At 46.3% G+C, this 21,399-nt stretch overlaps 1 protein-coding gene across 1 annotated transcript in view; it reads right to left on the reverse strand.

Annotated features, from left to right (window-relative positions):
- Window positions 1–1,166: 1,166 nt before the first annotated feature.
- LOC111158419 (cysteine rich transmembrane BMP regulator 1) overlaps window positions 1,167–21,399 on the reverse strand; it is a 230,387-nt gene continuing 210,154 nt past the window's right edge. The window contains exons 14-17 of the mRNA XM_022520421.1: window positions 14,325–14,519; window positions 7,734–7,856; window positions 5,038–5,228; window positions 1,167–3,753 (exon numbers count right to left, since the gene is read on the reverse strand). Of these exons, the coding sequence (XP_022376129.1) occupies window positions 3,577–3,753; window positions 5,038–5,228; window positions 7,734–7,856; window positions 14,325–14,519 (686 nt within the window). The 3' untranslated portion in view covers window positions 1,167–3,576. The remainder of the gene's footprint in view (window positions 3,754–5,037; window positions 5,229–7,733; window positions 7,857–14,324; window positions 14,520–21,399) is intronic.

The raw sequence follows: 21,399 nt of genomic DNA on the forward strand, positions 1-21,399 counted from the left end.
TGGCTCTGGTCCTGAGACACTTCTCTGCCAGTCAAGTCATTGCCATTTAATAAATGTTGGAAAAAAGGGTAATGTATGTCGGAGAGATTTTTTTGTGTGTGTTTTTGTTGTATTTCTTAAGATTTTTCTTCCTTGCAGTGCTAGATTCTCCCCTTTACCATTCTACATGTTGTCCATCACTACGGCGTGTGAGCTGGTGGACCCGATTAGCTTCATGATGGTTAAGGAGGGGAGAGACAGACTTTTCCAGGTTGCCCCGGGTTGCTGTGGGATGACAGAAGGCCTGCTCTTTTCCTGGGTCTGAGACATTCCCCACAGCTATGACAGCTCCCTCCCTCAGACAGCAGGAGTGTGGGAAGAGTTACAGAGGACCTGGCAAGGGGCTTTCAGGTTCCAGCTCAGAATCTGGGAGCACACAAGGCCCATCCCTATTCCTCCTTCCACTGTGTAACTGGGACACCAGGGCTGCCAAAGCAGCAGCTCAGGTTGGAGCTGGAGGCTCTCGTGGCCTCTCTGTGGTTTCCTGGGGCTGTGAGGGGCTTGCGCTTGTCTTGTCTTGTCAGTGGTTTGACAGAGACTATGGGACTTACTCCCTGCCCTCGAGGTGAAGATGCATACTTACATAATACAATTAATAACTTCAACTAAATGCGAATTTGTGAAAATATTGCCTATACTAAGAAAAATACTACTTTAGAAGGCATATAAGAGAAGTCCTTGAGGATAGTTTTTTTTTTTTTAAATACAAGAAATTCAACAGTGTTCTGTTTATAGTTCATTTTTAAGTTGTTGCTTCTGGAGTTTATAAGAAAGTATTTTTTTCCTTTCAAATCCCAGTCACCTGATAATGAGACTTCTCTGATTTTGCTTGATAAATTTGCTTCTTCAGTGGTGAAGCGCCAGCGTTTCCCGCCTTGGCCCTTCTCGTCTGCATGATGAATGGATTTTGATACCAGTAAGGAGAGGCTGAGCAGGTTTCTGGTTTGTCATTGAGGACAGGTAGGTTTTGAGTCTAAGAGCAGCACTGAAGTGCCATCTATCCCGAGACAGGATTTTTTACAAGGATTTGCAGGGCAAGGCCTGCCCTCTAAGAGCAGCCCCAGAGCTGCAGGGTCATTGTCAGACCGATAACCTTAACACACAAGGACTGCTGGTCCTTTCTGTGATTGAGATTCAAAGTGTTGATTTGTTGCCAAGAACCCAGCTGCAAATAATTCCCTCATGGCTCGTGGTTTGAGGAAAACAAAATAAACCGTAGGACCCCCAGTGCACTCCAAGTGCCATATATCTATTTTATTCTTCAGGAAATTATATTTGTTTTTCTTTTACAAGAGCACAACAGGAACCAAAGTAAAAGAGTAATAGATACAGCACTCAGGATAAATCATATCTTTAAAATAATAATAAAAAAATTTACACCTCATCCTATATCCTGTTAGTATTTTCATAATATGGCCATGATTGAAAAAACAAAAAGCAAGCATTTACAATTTTTTGATAGAGATTTTTTTATGCCAGGAATGGATTAATTGTCGACAAAATTTTATACTAATTAGGCTGATGTAAATCTATTTTGGTAACATCGTATCATTAACAAATTTATTTTGGAAATAGATAAAAATATTGCCCCTTGATAATAAATCTTTTTTTCCTTTGATGCAAACAGCTAGAACACCTTTTTCTTTTCCTTTTGATATTCTAAGACAAAAAAAATGGTTAATCTTCAGATTAATAAATTAGGTCATTATAATAATAAATTAATTTTTTTTTAAAGTTCAGCAACCTCTGTCCAAGTATTTACAACAATACTTGAAAGTTCCTTTACAAAACAGAACACATTTTCTTTTCACATTAAGCATACTGGGTATCTGTGTCTTTCACAACAAGCATTTTAAAAAGAAAAATCAATGCACAAATGGGTAATTAGTATAAAAGTGCTAAGAGCTGTTTGAAAAGTTAACACTATAGTATACAGTCAGTTCTATTTGAGGCAAACTACAACAAACTTCCAGCTTATTATGGACAATATTCCAGTAGTTGTTTCAAACAGTTGTTTGAAGAAAAAAAAAAAAATCCAGGAGCTGATTAGTGACGCAGATAAACTGCCATCAGTGTTTCTGGCCGTGAGCAAACTGAAAACCAACAGAAAGCATATCCGAATGAGGAAGATTTTAGTAAAGGAATACCTTCTCCATAGCACGTGTGATGCTGACTGCAAAAGGCGTGTGCGTACACACACTCACACTCACACACACTCACCACACACATCTTTCTTCCCAATTAAACTGCAGGTAGAATGAGATTTTGTGTTGGTAAAAATTTGTAGGTGATCAAAAGCATTGATATGGAATGCCTGTTTGTCTTTGTTCTGGTTAAAATCTCATAAAAATACATTCAACAGGAAAACATAAATTGTATGTGTATAAATATATATGCATATATATATTATATACACACGCACACAAATACTTTTGTTTTTTTGAAGCATAAGATAGTTACATAAATATTCCTATAATTGCTAAAGTTTAAGGAGGCATTTTTTTTTTTTTGAGCTTCAACAAAGGTGCTTGAATAATATACAATTAAAATGAAGTAGTTTCTATTTTGTAGAATCAGTATATAATAAGGAAAACAAAAATCCCCAAACAGTCCTTTTTAAAAAAAGTTTCTTCTTAAGCTAGAGCTTCAACAAAAACTATGAACACCCAACAAGAGAACAAAGCCACGACAGACTATGAAGTACAGCCCCTGGAAATACCTGGTGTCCTTTGCCCTCTCCCTCCTTCCTGCCACACCGTGGTAAGAAAAGCTCCAGTGCTCACATCAAGAAATGACCTAGGTCTTGTTCACTCGCTGACTCTGCTAGGAACTGGCTGATTGCTTGCAAGAAAACAAAAGCAGCAAAAAGTTTAACTATCTCCGTAACAACCCGCATCAGAGAAACGCAGCAGTGCATTTCTCCTGCTTCCTCACTGCCCACCGCAGCGTGACTGTATAGAAAAGAAACTCATGGCTTTAGCCCGGGGATGGCTAGCGACAGGTGCTGGTGTGCTCGTCTGCAGTCCTAAGGTGACCATGGCAGTTGGATCACAAGGCCTTTGTTTCCCGCTCACTCGGCCCGAGCTTTGAAGCAACCAGTGCAGTCTTCAGAGCAACAGGCAAAAAAAGCTTCTCTGGGCCACTCAATTGCTTTTATTTTAACTGGATTTCTCCCCCCACCCCCGAACTCAGCTGACCAATCTGCCTTCCTAACACCACCCTCCCAACCCATCTCCCCCACTGAACTCACTGTCCCCGCCCCCAAATATCTCTACAGCTATATTACAAGCAAATATATCTTAGCAACTTTGAAAACTTTGGTTCTAAGAAAACGCTTGGTCAGTTATCTTGAGGAAAGTGGGAATGCTTTGTTCTGCACACTGCTGTAGCCAGAGCCCATCCCGGGGAGTTCTTGGCGCTGTACATCAAGTCACAATCCGAAACGATCCACGAAGCAAGTGCACGAATTCTAGTTTACTCTTAAAAGCAGATTTAGTCGTTTTCTGTCTCTCAAACCCTCAGCCACGTCGCCTGTCTTCACACTGTCTGGTAGAAATTGTCCGCCTGTAGGTGGCTCTGTTTTTGCATGCTGTAGAAGCCACTGAATCTCGCGTCCGGTTCAGCGATTCTTAGCATCCTCTGCGAACTGTCCACCGGGACTCTGCTTCCTTTCTTGCAGTCCACAGACACCAGCTGATTATTTAAGGAAGAAGGCTATTTAATGAGAGGAGGGAAAACCACAAAGAATTAGCTCTTTTATGTATCCTAAGTTAACAAATGCACTCCCAACTCAAATGAGGTGACAGCTTCGCAGGATACCGGCGGGCAGACTGGACGTGCAGTCTACACCCTGTTCCGGCGCGAGCGGTCGTTTTGTAAGGGGTCCTGCCTCACAAACTGTGTCTGCAAGTGAACTGTCAATAAATTAGGTCAAAGGGAGTGGATGAAGGAACTGAGAAAAGAGACTGGTGAAGTCACAGACTATTTTCAAATCCTTAACGTGCGGTAAGGGCTGAAGGAGGAGTGGGAGTCACCAGAGGGCCCGCCCCAGGTCTGTAGCCAGCCAGTCCGTGCACGTTATGAGCTGGTGGTCTCTTTTCCCAGCTTTGTGTCCTGGGGACTGGGTCTTGCCCAGCCCCCACGTCCTGACCCGCAGGTGCCCAGCAAAGGTGGTGCCCAAAGTGTATTTCTTGAAAGAAAATCAGAGGCCGGATAAGCATCTGACGGGAATTTTAAATGGAAGAATTATCTAGATGGTAAACTGGATTAGAATACTTAATCAAGCTGTTTTCAATTCTTAAGGGTACAGGATTTATTTTTAAAGAAAAAACCTAAATGTGAAACGTAGACTTATGGTTGGGAGTCATGACTTCCTCCCTTTAATGAAAATAAACTTCCTTGGCTTTTAAAATAGGCTTATTTGACAACAAATATATATTCTTTTTTTCTCAATGTGAAATAGAAATATTTTCTCTCTCTGCCTGTTCTAGTGTTATCTTAGCCTTTTCAGAGTCTTCTGCCACCTTTCCCCCGGGTGCTTACCCTGGGTACATCTCCTTTTCCTTTGGAGTTCTGTACATGCTCAGGACACTTGGTCTTGTGGCTCTTGCCCGAGTGCTGGCACCCTCTCTCTAGGATTTCTTTCCCAATTCTAAGCTGACAGATCACTAAGAAATTCAAGTTTTAATTTCTAATACAAATAATGACTTAGGAATCAATGCAGAAGTATTTTTTTTGGAATTGTAAATCCAGGCCCTGGGGTGTGCGGGAGGTCAGGATTCATTAACCAGTGGGTGCTGGGTAATTCATCCAGTGCGGGCCGCAGCCCCAGGCAAGTACTCCTTAATGGATGGCTCCAGCTTGCTATGCATTTGAGGCCATGAGGACCACAAAATTTTCACGGGCTAACATAAAAGACATCAAGCAATTTAAGGAAATGTAAGCATGTAAGCCTTCCCAGGTTGGTCACTCAGGAGACAGACTTTTTCAGGACAATACCTTAGTTGGTGTTCGATACCAGCAAAGCAGTGGCATCCACTGTTTCTTCTGATTGATGTACAGGAATACTATTATAACAGAGAGGATGATTACTATGGGAACCACAACCAAGGCAGTGGAGTCCAGTGAAGAATCTTTGCTTGGATGCAGCCTGTTGTTATCTCTGTAATCGGCCTGCAGGTGACCCATGTCTAGAAGAAAAACAAGTATTTATTACTTAAGCAAGAATTTTTAAGGATTACTTTAGTTACACTGCAAATGGAGATCGACGACTTGGTTTCATTTCTTCCCAATGCTTTCAGGCTAAACATGATTCAAATGTAATGATCCAAAGAGCTCTTAGGAGAGGGCAGAGCTCTTAGGGATGGATGGGAGATGGGAAATATCAGGGCGAGAAGGTTAATAACTGGGCAGGATAAAGCTGGTTCTTGCTAGCCAAGAAAATAAAATTGTTATGTAGACCTTATAAACTGACTAAAACTAGATTACTGAAAAGTGTCTGATTAACATTAACCTATATGGTCTTCTGTAAGATTTGGAAGCAGAAACATGAGCTTTTTTAGCTCCCCGCTTACCAGCAAATAGGAGACTAGGACAAAGTACCTTCTTAGATTCACCTGAGTAACAGGCAAGACTAACTACTAATGTAATAGTAAAAACTAAGCCAGAATCAAGAGTTTGGTCTTTTGGTTAATATTCCAGTTTACTGAGCTTTAAGCAAAAATGCCTCCCTTTTCATAAACTTACCGAAAACTCACTAGGCCTATTAGATTATTTTCCTGCCTTAGTTAATATACTGCACAGGGGACAAGATTTAATTTTATTCTTATGAATGCACATGTTTATGTTCCTTTAAATCATCATTCTTGTCATAAATGTTGCAGAGATCACAAAGTTAACTCTATACCAATGAGGAGGATGCCCTGGAAGTTTCCTTCATTTTCTTTCAAATAAACTACTGTGGTCAGGTTGTCTAAATGCATCAAAGACCAGGTTAGTGAAAGATGCAGGAATTACACCATCAAAAATAATTGCTCTTAAAATGTTCTGGAAACTCAGCTCATCATAGCACAGCTCTGTGATATTAAGACTGTGGTTTAAAAATCAGAGTTAATATGCTTATTAATCTGTTAATATGCTTCTTCCTGTGTGTGTGTGTGGGGGGTAGTTTGGGGTTAATAACTGGGGATGGAAAGATGTAGATGGTAATTCTATCCAGTGTAGATGGTAATAAACCCTCATATTTATCAGCATCAAGACAAATGCCAAAGGTTAAAAATAACATCTTATTGATGAATTCAGGTTTTAAATACACAATGAATAAAGGAATGAAATTTTGCCTTACCGCATTCCAAATGATAACAGCAAATGGTTTTGGGAATATATGTTATACAAGAAAATTGAAAAGTAAATTAGGGAAAACTTAGCGAAAGGAAAAGGAAGCTTCAGTTCAAGTCTATTTACAGAATTCCGTCCAGTGCTTAAGTTCTGTTTTGTTGCAAAAAGCAGAGGCCGTAGCATTGACTTTGGGCTTACTAGCAGCCAAAGCAAAAGTGGAAACAAGCCTCATGAACAAGATTACAGTGTCTTCAACATTAAAAAAAAAAATCTTGCTCAGGAGAAGTATAAATTTGCCTGCTACTGACACGTGAGGAAATGATCTCCTCAGGGACTCTGTAACGGGAGATGCTCCGTAAGCATAAGCTGAGTGAGCACAGGTCCTCAATACATCGCAGTAAATAAGGCTGTTCTTACGACCAAAGCCCAGCATTTACAACTGTGTGTGGCACAGAGCAGGCACTAATATTTATTGATTGAATGTAAACGTAATGATAAAGCACAATTCAGTCCCAGCAATTATACAAGTAGCTAAAACACTGAGTCCAGGAGTTTGGCTCTGGTTATCTGGCTTGAGCTAAAGCAGTGCAGCCTGCAGAATACCTAGAGTAATAACAGACCACTAATCTCTCAAGCAATGGACACCGCTTCTCCCAAAATATAGGATATAGAAATGGACTAGCAGTGATTTTGAGAATGTCCTTGGAGTAGACGGGAGGCTGTGCTGAGTCATGGCTAAGAGCAGGTTTATACTCTTGATCAAGAGGTCTACTTTTAAAGAGAGGGCAATATTGACAGGAACCCTGCCTTGCCTTATCACGTAACTACTGAGAGACAGAATAACGTGCTTGTTATACACAACTGAAAGGGCAGAGCTTGGGGGGAAAAAGCATGAAATAAAGCTGATGAGTGGAAAAATCAGCACATGTAATAAACTGAACTCTGATGGAATAAGAACAATCTAGAAGTAGAGGGTAACCTAATGCACAAATGCTTACTGCAGAGTCCACAGGGACTGAATAATTTGTCATTCCTCTGCTTACATATGTACAAATATGAGAGCTGTCTTAGAAATTCCAGATACCAGGCTCTTAGGACAAGGAACATCTTTCTTTTCATCATCACCAAGTCTCTTGAGCATGTGAAGCCAGAAGGAGGCATTATACCCAGTTACCTGCAGACTTACTGTATTATTTTGGGTTAAATATGTTATAGCCAAGCAGGTCTTCTCTGGAGTCATTTTTTGAATTTACTTTGGCTTGCCATTTAACAAGATACCCAAAGGAAGTTAAAGAAAAAAAAAAAAAAAGTAGACCATATGTAAGATGACAGAGATCTCAGTTGACTTGGGCACTCACCTCTGGGGAGATGGATGATGTCATTTTCACTGGGTGTAGGCCACAAGGGGACCTCCAGGTCAATCTCTCCACGGTGATTTGTTTTCTCAATGGGTATATTGGTTGGTTCTGGGACATACATCTCTAAAAGAAAGGGACATTTTTCGTAAGATGATGGAGGGCTGCTTACTGTTGACTTCTGTTTCCTCAATCCAAATGGATGGTACAGTCAACTCAGTACAGTATGCCCTGGGAAATGAAAGACCCGGTTTCTGCATTTATATCTTTACTTCTCGAGAGTAAACGTAAAGACAAATAGTTTCCCTTTGCAGGCACGGGAAACAGGTCTTTTAACCATGTAAAAAAGGAAAAGAAAGTTTTCTTCCCCACCAGGGTCAGAACTTGGCTTTTTCATGTTAAATGGTGTTGGCCCTAGAGTTTTGTGCAAGCTGACAGGGACCGGCTGAAGTGGAAGGGATTGCTTTAACATCAGCTAAATACTGTACCTTAATAACAGTTTCTCTCTCATCCATGAATGTCGAATCATTTATGTAAAATATGTCATAAGGAGTGAAAAAGTAAAAGCATCTTTCACTTTTTGTGTATTTCTTGGCCAGTTCCCCGCCAGTCGCTTCCCCTCGAGGGGAACAGACTGTAGGCAGACCTCACAGGGTGTGGCCCGGCTCGAGGATGAAACTTCTGCTTTGTCACCAGTGGAACCGTGTGGACTAGAAGATGATCTCTAATAGAGTTCCATTATCTAACCCGATCGTGTGGGCTCTCTGATCTACAAGATACTGCAACGTGAACATGAAATAAGACCATCTAAGAAGAACAATATTCTTAATCCCAAATATCAGCGTTTTTTTCTTTTTAAAGCTACGTTTAAAAAGGGACCAGTTTAAAAAGTTCAGAGCTTTCTTTGGCTCCTAACAAATATATATTCCTTCTTCATCTGGTTAACAACATTTAAAGAAAATTCTTGAGAACCCCTATTTTCAAAAGGTGACACAAAAGTCTGCATCAACCATATAGCTCCTTTTAGCCCGATCCTGCCATATTATTAAACTCACTTTTATAAGGTTACTCAGTGTTGGTAATACTAAATATTCACTAGTAGCCCAACTGAGACCAAAATAAAATAAAGTACAAGTCAGAGAAGTTTTAGAGAAATAGAACCAACAATCCTCTGCTTCCAGTGACTGCTGTCTATCCCGTAGCTACCTGCCCTTCAAGAAGTAAACGGTAAGATGAGGTACAGAGAAGGGGAAAATGACAGGGAAGCGAGTATTTGCTCTGCTTCCGCTGTGTGTTAACGGAGTGCCTGCCAGGGAAGGAAGGGCAAATGAATTGCCCAAGACGACGCATCCAGGAACCAGCAGAGCTGGGATTCAAATCCAGTTCTGTGACGCCACTGCTCGGGTCTTCTGGTGCCCCAAGAATAAAGTTATTTTGGCCTTTGTCCCCGAGTCTTCTGCTTTCTTACTTAAATATGGCTGACCTTGAACAACACGGGTCTGAACTGTGTGGGTCTAGTTATAGGTGCACTTTATCAGTACAGTACTGTCATTTTTTCTTTGCTTACGATTTTTTTTACTATTCTCTTTTCTCTAGCTTACTCTAAGAATAGAGTATATAACACATAGAACTACAGAGTATGTGTTAATTGACTCTTTATGATGCTGGTAAGGCTCCTGGTTAACAGTAGGCTATTAGTAGTTAAGTTTTTGGGGAGCCAGAGGTTATGCGGAGATTTTCAAGTGCTCAGGGTTTGGCACCTCAGACACGGCAAGGCCTAGATACTTAACAGTTTCAGAAGGATACCTGAAAACTCTAGAATTAAAGAGAATTTACTGACAGTGCAGTATTATTTACAGAAGCAGGGGCTGGAGTGCCACCAGTGAGTCTCAAACTTCTCTGTCCTCTCTGAATCACCCAAAGAGCTTATAAAATGTGCTGATTCTCACGGGTCATGACTCCATAGACCCACGGTGGGTGATTCTGGGGTGGGTGGGTAAGCATGGCATTTAGTTTCCCCACTGACAAACCCTGATTCCGTGACAGGAATTTCCTGAAGAGTCTGGAAAGAAAAGTGACCTTGACATTTAGGTCACATCTTTCCATGCCATAGCACCTCTGAGTACCTCCTCTGTGGGTCCACGCAGCACTGACCTTTCCCGTCACAACAGCCACTCCGCCCCACCCCCCGCAACAACTGGTGTCAGGGAGCTCAGCAGAAAGGCCAAAGTGAGATCTACTCCAGCCACAACCTGGCAGTGTCGATGGCTAAGCAGTCAAAGCCCCCGAGGAGGGCTGGCCGGGATCGGTTCCGCTTCACCTCAGGGTCTTCAGGGATGAGAGCAGCAGAGAAGCAGGCTTGAAATCCTCGTACCGCCTGTCCGCACACGTGCAGGTTGCAAGGGAAACCCCACAAACAGCAGAATGCACAGGTGAGTCCTCCTCCCACAGGTGCTTAGGAAGGTTCAGCTCGGTAGCAGTGGGAAAGGTAGAAGGGTGTGCCCTGGATTGGGGAGGAGGTCCCACATAGAGGGATTAATTATATCGGCCCTGTCCACAAATACTTCCTGTGTGCTCCGCTGGTCCACATTTTGGGGAGGCAGCCCGGAGCAAGACCAGTCGTGCCCTCGGCCTCTCACCGCTGGGCGGCTCACAGCCTCCCCTTGGTACTGGTCTGCTCCCCTCACCTCTGTGCGGCTTGGATTAAAGTCGACCCATGCCTTCTTCTTCGTCACAAAACACTGAGAGCTTTAGCGTGGAGTCCTCACGCCCAAGGGGAGAGGGTCATTTCCCTTTAATGTGAACTTACAAGGGATGCTGTCTCTTTTTTGGCCAAAAAAAAAAGCTACTCTACTTCCCTGCCTAGACAGGGCTTCGGCGGCCAAGGCCTGCGTCTGACCCGTACTCTCGCATACAGCCCTTCTGGCACTTACTCTCAGAGCCCTGACAGCTGCTGGCACTGCAGACACAAACCCACAGCTGGCCAGGCCATGTGGGTCACGGGCATGTGGTTACAGTGAGGACCCACAGCTGTGGTCAAATATGTTCTGAACTTCAGAGGAACCCAAGGCCACTTACTGGGGATATACTTTACTTTCAGAGATACCTGGCCAGTTTTAAGAGCCACCTTCCTTAAGATGTCGTTTCCTGGAATAAGGGGCAGGATGCTTGGGGCTCATAAGCCGAGGCATCATTTCTCGGGAGATGGAACCTGCAGTCAACCGAGGACCAGAAAGAACTCCCAGGTCTGCCAACTGCTGGCATGACTTCGGATAATTCACTTAACTTCCCTGAGCCTTGGTTTCTTCTGTAGGACGGCACAAGCACTGACCGACTCACAGGTTTTGTCCTCATATCCTAAGACAGCAGAGGGGGGAAGTGCTTTGTAAAGGGTGAGGCTACCCAGATCTCTAGTCGATATGTGCAGAGGGCAACGCGAGGTAGCAGGAGCTACCCATATGAGGAATGGAAGCCTGGCCCTTCGGTGAAGATCCCGGACTAAGATGACACAGTGAGCCAGGGAGAGAGCAAGATGGGAATCCAACTTCTGGAAGGATGCACTTAATCAAATGCAAGGTGGCAAAGCTAGACTGACTGCAAAGTTTGCTTAGAGAGAAGATGGAGAAGTGATTCATCAATAGTACATCAGGTGTAGAAAGGGGAGTTACAAAAATTAAATTTCAATCCAACAGTAAACCCCGAGAAGTCACTGGAGAAATCTCTCATAATGAACAAGGATGTTACATATGCACTCTCTCCTTTCTTAAAGTCTCAAACCAAGGAGAGTGCCTCTCACAGCAACGTCGCCTGGATGTGGGGCCTTGTTGTCACACACTTGGGATGTCTGAGATGTGAGTTATGGCTGTGTTGGCCTCTTGTCTCCCCCTGCTTTAGTCCCTCCTACACATCACCTATTAATTCTCCCAAAGCACCTTTCTGACCACATCATTCACCTGCTCAAAAATGAGCTTCGCCACTCCACACAAAGGATGGCGTCTACACTCTTCCTTTCACTCCAATAAAGGGGACCCACCTGTCCTGCAAGGTCCACCTTGAATGCTGGCGAAGCCTGCAAGGCCACTCCCCTGAGAGCAGTGTCACTTGTGAACCGAGTAACAGGGCTGATAACCAGTGTCTCCAACCCACCCTCCTCTCCTCTTTTGAAACCACTTTCATTCGACTTAGCCTCCACCCCTGTGCCGAAATGGCTCTGGTCAGGGCAATTAGGACAATGCTAAATGACAGTGGTCAGTCTCTGCGTCTCCTGGGAGGCCCTAACCGTGCCCCTGCCCCAGGTGCCCCCGGCTTCCAGGTCCCAGCGCCCGGGCTCCCGCTGCGCCTCCTCTTCCCCCTGACTGGTCCTCCTCCCCTGCCCAGTATCCCAAAACTGGAGGGTCTCTGGGCTCAGTCCTGGTGGCCCTCCTCCACCACACTCACTCCCTGGGGGATCTCGTCATCCAGTCCCAAAGCACACAAACCACCTGAGGCTGGCCACTTTCTAACGGACCGATGCACTCCCCGTCACCCCTGCACTCCGGACTGCACACGGACCGTCTGCTCGCTCTCTCACCTGGACGGACAGGGGAGGCCTCTCAGTAACAGCGCCTGACACGGGCCCGCCTCACCGCCGTCAGTCCGCGCTGCAGCCCACACCCATTCCAGCCATCTGCGGCTTCTCTTTCCTCTCGCCTCACTTCTCAAATCTGACGGAGTCTCCCCTCATAACAGAATCCCAGCCCGACCGCTTCTCCCACCTCCAGAGCCACGACTGGCTCTCGGCCGCGTTACTGGGGAGCCTCCAGTTGCTCTTGGCTTCCACTCTGGCCTTCCATGACCCCAGCCCCACCGTCTGTGCTCCACCCAGCACGGGAGGCAGCCCCTGGAAGGGGAAGTCACACAGCTTCCCTCCTTTGCTTAAGACTCACCCCTCTCTTTCCCCCTCTGTAAAATCCTGCCACCACGGAGAGGCCGGCCCCTTCAGCTCCCGGCAGCCTCTGCTTGCCTGACCCTCCTGCTCCGGGGCCCAACCACACAGGCCTCCCGGCTGTCCTTCGACATGCACAGTGCGATCCCAGCCCAGGGCTCTGCCCCATCTACACCCAGAGGGGTCTGCCTCTGCCTGGGAGTCCTCCATTCTTCTGGGTCTCCCGAATGTCATCTGTTCAGACGAAACCACCCGTCCCTTCTCCTTTGCCCCCTGACCGGCTGCGCTCTGCTGTTTTCTGCCTGTCCCTCCCCAGGAAAGTGTGAGCTCTGTGTGGACGGGGTTTGCTCAATTCTCTGCGGTCCCTCGGACAGGCAGGAGCCCGGCGGGGACGAACGGAATCGATGCTGAACATACGAGATCAAGTCTCGGCATTTGTACCTCAGAAGCATCTTCGTGGGAAGACGGGGACGGAACCTGTGAGACACAGGTGGTGTGGAGCAGACAAACCAGCTCCCGGGAGACATACACGTTCGTCCTCGCTCTGCTTTGCGTGACCCTCAAGGATTTTCTTTTCTGCCAGGTACAGAGTGAGGAACCAGCAGAACAAACCTGCCTCTCCATCTACACCATCTACAGCATCTACACATACACGAGGCCCACGAGACAAGGAGAACAGCACCAAAGGGAAGGCTCTGGAACGGGCTTAGCCTCGTGAGCGGGCAGACTCTCCCAGCCTTCCGTTGGGGTAGTCTGCACGACCCCTGAACAACAGGTGAATGAGTGCAGACAGTGCAACTCTCGGAGCTTAACTGTCCCATTTACTAGCAGACTCCTAGCTCCCTGCACCGCACGGAACCAGATTCTCTAAGATGATGCAGCAAGGAAACACAAAAACCAAGGTGAAGATGGAAAGGATCCCCGACTCCCTCTAAGAGTGCAGGCGCCCTGTGGTCTGGACGGCAGGGGGAGTCTGTGTGTGTAGGGCCGGGGGTCTGGAATGCCGCCAGCAGCCTGTGCTGCTGAGGGCTAGGACTAGGGCGTGAGACCTAGATGTGGAAGGAAAAAGGCCTGGGGGGATCTGAGCAGCTGTGGGGGCTGAGGTTTAAGACCTGCAGGTGGGCTGCTGAGAGGACGTGAAGGGTGGATGTGGGGGGCCGCGCAGGCATGGGGTTCCACGGCTGCCGGCTGGGGTCTCTGCGGGCAGAGACGGGAGCTGGGCAGAGGGCTCGGAGCAGGCGGCCCGGGACAGGCTGGCTACTGCTGGGATTGAAGAACCGAACAGAGTGATCAGGGCTGACCCTTTACACGCAGCTCTTCCGCTCTGCTTCTGATGTATTTCACCTTGCAACGGCTGTGAAGCGATTCCCGACTGCGTCCAACCTCGGGCCGTTTTCGCCAGGCTGGTCCAGCGCGCACTGACACGTGCCACCCAGACAGGATGGGTGTCCTTAAGAGTCTGTTATGGCCCTGAAGCTGTGCTGCCACTAGTGTTTAGAGACTGCAAATGGGAAGGACCAGAGCAGTTCTAGCAAGGAACCTTGACCAGGCACTCACCCTGACGTCACTCTCGAGCTACCCCCACCCCAGTCCCCTGTCTTCGCGCAGGGACGCCTCGGTCGGGCCCTCGCGAGGTCAGCGCCACGGCCTGGGAACGCCGGCTGAGATACCTGGGCACATCGGGCAGCAGCTTCCTTCCACGTTGATGGGCTCGACGCAGGGCAGAGGGGGGCAGCTGACGGTGGAGCAGAGGGTCTGGCCCTGCAGGCAGTAGCAGTGCGTGCAGCTGTCAATATCCCAGCGCTCCTCGTCCGCGTAGGCCTTCCCACTGAAGTGGCACACCGCCTTCTTCGGAATCGTGTCTTCTAGGGAAAAGAACAGCACAGGATGGAGTCGTGTGATGGGACCGAGCACAGTGTCTCGGGACCCTGGAGACAGAAAGGGGAGCAGCTCTGTACAGACACGACACGCTGCAGGACTTCGGGATCTGGTGAGACGTCTGCATCCTGAGGTCCCCGTGGCCATTTTCCCCAGCTTGGGACAAGCTTGGGTGCTCACCCTGTGGCCACTGGAGACCAACGCAGGGCAGTGACGGCTATGGCCGGGTGGGAATGGGACCCACTGGGCAAGGATCCCTGTATCGTCATTGCAGAAAATCAAATTCAATCACACTGGTGGCTGGACACACTACATGAAAAACCCCAAGTACAAACAGAGACGTGCTCCGAGGTTTGACGTGGAAGGAGATAAAGAAGTCCAGCTGAGTATATTTATGGAGACGTTTCCTGAAATTCCTACTTTCAGTTAATGTTTTCGTAAATGATTCAGGAGAACGCTAAGAATGACCGTGGTGCGTCACCGGGAACGAGGGGGTATCAGTGGGGGCACCAGGGCCGCACAACCACTTCATTCTTCAGGGATGCTGGATGCATTTCCCTTTTGTCAACAAAGGCATTTCTGCTGTAGAAACAACCTCATTTCAGGTCGGTCCATTTTTCCAGCAGACCATGGTTTTTGATAACTATATATATATTTCTATTTTTTAAGATTTTATTTTAGAGAGAGACCGAGAGAGTGAGTTGGGGGAGGGAGAGAGAGAGACTCTGAAGCAGATTTTGTCCTGAGTGCGGAGCCTGACATTAAGTGGGGTTCGATCTCAGACAGTGAGATCATGACCTGGGCCGAAACCAAGAGTTGGCCTTTTAATCGACTGAGCCACCCAGGTGCCCTGACAATGTATTTTTAGGAGTTATTTCTGTGTGTAAGAATTTACAGCTTAAAACTCTCTGCTCTTTCTCTTCCAGTCTCTCTTATCCTAATTTCCTCCCTCCCCCAATTTTTCTCTAGAAAGTTCCTTTCTTTTGGACTCAATGCCACCTCCTAGTTTGCCTGAACTTACTTGTGACAGGTCACATTTTATAGCCAGTCCTTCTCCTCAGAGCTCAAGAACGGTGGCTCAGAGTGAGGCCTCAGTGCCCAGAAGAGATGGGGCAGACCAACGGGGAAACGGGGGCGAGCACTTCCTCATCACTGGACAGGCCAGTAACTGGATGACCCCTGCTAGCCTGGGGAAATTCTATGTTCAGATTCTAAAGGCACCTCTGCTAACCACTGGTCACTAATAATTAAAAAACTACAAAGGAATCTGGAAGGCTCCTGGGAGGCTCTAACGGAGGCAGTGTTTATTGCCCACAGAGGATGGAGCCCAGGATGCCTGTGGGAGCAAGGAGAAATGGTGGGCATCACGTGCCATGTTCTCCGAGCAACCCCCACTCACAGCCACATGCTTCAAGGTGGCTAGAAGCTGCTGTCTGCAGAGACCCCGCACAAAACTTCCCACTGAGCTTTTCCAGAGGAGGCTTGCAGACAGAAATGTTCTCATCTGTTTTTGGTGTCCATGTTCTCTCCTTACCAATTACTCAAGCACATGCCCCTTACTGAATGGTGCCGAGAATGTCCTATTACTCCAGTATGTTGTATTTCCATAGCTGTGTCTCAGTCCACTGCAGAATTCTGTAAGAAGGTGTGGGAAGGAATCTATGTCAAGTGTTAAAATACACAATCTCTCTGTTTCTCAACATTTCTTCACAGTTTCTCTCAGTACTGCTTCCTGAGTTCAACAGGGGATACTGAGTAATCACAGGAAGTTCTAGTTGTAAACAGAAATGCTTTCTCATTATCTATGAAAAAACATACTTCGCTGTCTTTCTCAATGTTCTACAGAAAGTTTTCTGGTGCACTGACAGTTAAGCTTAAAAACTTAACTGGAGGCTTTTGAACCAAACCCATGACAGAAGTTTCTGCTAGCCTAGAATCCTCAGGGGAGGCAACTTCATTAAGATATCTCAAATGCACATGTCAAATGGATCAGCAGAATCATTTAATGAACCCAATTCAAGTAATACTCTGACCTCCAGCCAACTTTACATTGAGGACATTAGATTTGCCATCAAATCTAGAGTCTGTTATGCAGAGACTTCTTTATGAAAGGAAGCATCTCTTCATAAAGCAGTATCACTGATTATATTTTACATAAACCTTGTAATAGCCCCTATGATGGACCAATATCATGGCATAAAACTTGACAAATGGATTACTGTGCAAGGACCTTAGAAAAAAGGTTAAACGCCTCTCCTATCTTGTCCAGCACTTTCTGCTGTGCTTTTCCTCCCAAATAGGTCTAGGCCAGTCCTCTCAGAGAAAAGAATCAAGGGAATGAACTCCAGGCATGAACTTAGGAAGGATGGGGACTTCATAAAAAGGGGGTCGAGTCAAGCCCAAGCACTGGTGTGTATTTTCTCAGGATCTAGGCAAAGACACATCTTGAGATATTTAATTAATTAATGCTACTCATATTTATGAAGCTAAAATCATCTGTGAAAAATTACATTGATATTAAGAATAATCACAATATGTTAAACATTATAAAGATGTTCGTTCATTGATTCTACAAACTCTTCTCATCAGTGGGAAGGAAGGCATGACTATGACCCTGACCCAGAGGACTGCAGAGACGTGGTGGAACAGGCTTGGGGACTGGACACCTCTCCACAGAACAACACAGCAACCACTGCTCCTGTGAATTTAACACGGAGGGCAAAGCAACTAACTGCCAGGGAACTGGGGAAGGCATGACTCCAGACTCACTGTTCTCCTTTCACTTGGAGGGATGAGCAGGAGACAAAGCAGCTGGAGGGAGGGCATTTCCAGCGGAAGACGGTGCGTCTAACAGCTTGCCACGCTGGAAGGGCAGTGAGGGTGTCAGGCTATATAATATGTGTGTGTGTGTGTGTATGTTTGCGCGTGTGTACGTGCACACACACACGCACCATGGTCTGAGGTGAAGCTGGGGTCGGATGGTAAGGGGCCTTGAGTAACAACAGATGTATTGAGATTCCTTCCTGTAGAGGAGAGGAGGGGCCTCAGCAGCTTTAATGGCAAAAAGAGAGCTCTGGAAAAGGGCAACATGGAGGACCAGATGGGGAAAGGACGTTGAGGATCCTGTTCATGGGGATGTGACGTGGGTCAGGTTAGAGCAGCATGGATGCAGCCAGACAGGCAAGGAGAGATCTGAGAAATTTGAGAAGCAGCTGTGAGGATACGGATACTGAGGAAGAGGACACTTGAAGGACAGCCCTTCCTACACGGGAGGCTGGGCAGAGGCAATTCCAACAGGTGAGTCATTTCACTGCTTCGCAATACATGGGGAGTTTGTGAGGGACCCGGTCAGGCCTTATCGAACTCCTCAATATTCCAGTGATTAGTGATCGATTTCTTAGTGCAGCAATCGATCCTCCCACTCTGAGGCCTCTCTGCGTGACACAACCAGGAAGCTGCCGCTAGGACAGAGCCAATTTGGGGAACAAGGTAAAGGAAGACAAATTTCAGTCACTGGGAGCTTCGGGCAGGAAAGCGGTGGATCGTGTGGGGTCAGCGGCCAGACTGGCGGAACCCTTCCTGTGACTCTATGGACTTCATACCCCACTGAGCCAATACTTATTCTAGGACTCTATTCCAAGGAAATAATCAGAAAAGGCCTAAAGTAAGCGTTTTCTGGTGGAGGTTCATCACAGTGTTATTTACAACAGCAAGAAGTTCGGGGGAAAATCTGTGTCTAACAATAAGAGAATGTTTAAATGACTGAATGGGATGACAGGAGAGAATACTGGGCAGTTATTAAAATGCATCACATATAGTACATAGTACATAGTACATATAGTACTCCATAGTACATAGTACATATAGTACAGATAGTACAAGCTCCAACACGTAAAGAGGAAAATTAAAAACTGTCTAGAAAGAAAAGAAAATGTTGATAGTAACTGTTAGAACTGGTGAGCTTTTTTCTTCACTTTTTTTTCGTAATGAATGTTAGTTACTTTTGATAAGGAGGCAGCAATAAAATGGAAATATCACACACACACACACACACACACACACACACACACACACACACACACGAGGAGCACCTGGCCATGTGCCGTGGTGCTTTCTGAATGCTAGCAGCTCAGCTCTGGAGAATCTGAGCGGACTATAAGAAGACTAAACCAGGGAAGAAACACCAAAGATTAAACTCTGAGCTACAGCATAAAACAGTGTTCGTGTAATTGCTGACTCAGCAACTGCAGGAGATCATTTCTAAAATATTTATAAAAGGACATAAGAGAGTAATGACTCTGAATGACTTGGAGGTGATGGGTTGAACCAAGAACTCGGACTATATATTTGGGGGAAATGAAGTTCCTTATTTGATTTTGTTACAAAAATAGATCTTTTTCTAAATTCAATGAAGAATTCAAAGTAAATTCAAATTCAATTCAAATTCAAGTAAGAATTCAAAGTACTTAGGCATTCAAAGTAGCCATGTGATGGCAAGAAAGACTGAGCTGCATTCTCTGGGGAGCCCCCCCAGGGAGACACTGCGCCATGCCCCACACCATCGCTTGGAGGGTGAGCCGGATGGGTTCCACGTCCGGGGGCTTCTATGGTCCCAATAAAGCCATTCCCCTCAGAGAGTGGGCTGAAGGCATGGATGGAATTTCCAGATACTTTGACAGGTTTATCTCTATTCCACTTAAACTCTGCTCATCACAGATTATCTCAGAAGCATCTTGCCTTCAAGATCATTTTCAACTAAGTTCATTCCAACTTGAGATCAGGAAGGTTTAAAAAACCAGGGGGGTCACATTCATGGAAGCATTATTTACAACAGCCCAGACATGGAAACAACCTAAGTATCCGCTGATGGACGGATGGACAAAGCAGTCATGTTTTATACGTAGGGCTGGAATATTATTCAGCCATAAAAACAAAACAAAACAAAATCCTCCCATTTGTGACAACATGGACGGACCTTGAAGGTATTAGGCTAAGTGAAACAAAGAAAGACAAACACTATACTGAAATGAGGCATCTAAACAAACACACACCAAACTCATAGAAAAAGAGATGAGAACTGTGGTTGCCTGAGGTGGGGGGGAACTGGAGGAAGGTGGTCAAAAGATACAAACTTCTAGTTACGAGATGAATAAGTAGCAGGGATGTGATGTACGACGTGATGACTGCAGCTAACACTGCTGGGGAACAGACAGCAAGGCTGTTGAGAGAATAAATTCTAAGAGTTCTCATCACAAGGAGATGGCAGATGTTAACTACACCCATGGCGGTACTCACGTCACAGTGCATGGAACTCAAACCATTATGCTCTATACCTTAAACTTGCTTTTTTAAATACTATTTATTTGAGAGAGAAAGAGACTGTGAGACAGGGAGAGAATGCATGTGTGCACAAGTGCCCGAGCGGGGGTGGGGCGGGGCAGAGAGGCTGAAGCAGATTCCACACTAAGTGCAGAGCCCAACAGGGGCTTGACCTCACAACACTGAGATCATGACCTGAGCCGAAACCAAGAGCTGGGTGCTTAAACTGATTGTGCCACCCAGGCACCCCTGTATGCCTTTAACGTATACAGTGATGTATGTGGATTATTTCTCAATAAAACTGTGAAAAAAAAAAAACTGGGGGAGACGGTGGGTAGGGTACAGAGATAGATACCAGTCAATTGTTGGTTGGTAGCACTGTCTCAAAGAATGAGTTTCTCCTTGGAGGTGCCAGAGGGTGGAAAGGGGACCAGTGCCTCAAAAAAGAGCTCATAAAAAGGCACTTGGTTGCAAGACTGAGGGACCTCAAGTTCCGCACAAAACTCCGAGCCGATGCTGAAGTTCACGGTGCAGAGCTCGGCGAGGCTCCGAGATCTAAGAACTGAATGACTCCAGGCAGCATTCTCACAGCGGACCTTCTTTTTTTTTTTTTTTTTCCCTAAATATTTTATTTATTTATTTGACAGAGAGATCACAAGTAGGCAGAGAGGCAGGCAGAAAGAGGCAGGGGGGGAAGCAGGCCCGACGTGGGGCTCGATCCCAGGACCCCAGGATCATGACCTGAGCCGAAGGCAGAGGCTCAACCCACTGAGCCACCCAGGCACCCCCACAGCTGACCTTCTTAAAGACTGGAGCTCAGAGGAGACAAACTGCAGAGACGAGAGAAACACCAGAAGATTCTGACAGAGGGATCTGTCAAATACTGAAGAACTGAAGAGCACGCGGTGAGCATCCGTGGGGCTAAGGAACTCAGTCCCATTCAGCCTCACAGACACCCTAAGAGGGAGGGCAGTCTATGCTCCTCTTGGGGAGACACAGGTTTGCAGAGGGGAAGGAAGCTGATGTAACCAAATCAGTATGTGGCGGAACCCACATAACCCCTTGGCTCCACCTGCCTGTAAGGCTCGAGTTCTCTACGCTGAGCTCGACCCAGTGGCTCCCTTCCTTCCATCCCAGGAACGCACAGAACCCTCTTCTTGTGGTCTCCAATGTGCCAGGGCCTCTCTGGAAAGTACACAACACCCTCAGGGGAGGGTCAAGCTGGTTCCAACATGCTGCTGTGGTGGGGAGGGCACGTTAGCTACAGGTGTAATACGTCAGGACCGGCAGGCCTGGGACGCGGCCTTCAATCCCTGAGGAGATCTGTTTCAGAGACAGTGACGGAGCAGTGCTTCCCCTCCATTGCTTAGAGGGAGTGTTTTCTACGGTATCTTCACCTCTGATCAGTTTGAACCACCATATCAATACGCTTCATAATGATCAAGTTGTGTTTCTTCAAAGGGGCTTTAAAACAAAGCCACACGTAAGACTACTGAACTTTCATGTGAAATAAACGGAGGATTCTTGGTTTTTGGAAAGCCCGAACCC

Source organism: Enhydra lutris, unplaced genomic scaffold (genome assembly GCF_002288905.1).
Source record: "Enhydra lutris kenyoni isolate GAN:26980312 unplaced genomic scaffold, ASM228890v2 scaffoldscaffold59, whole genome shotgun sequence".
Taxonomy (NCBI): Eukaryota; Metazoa; Chordata; class Mammalia; order Carnivora; family Mustelidae; genus Enhydra; species Enhydra lutris.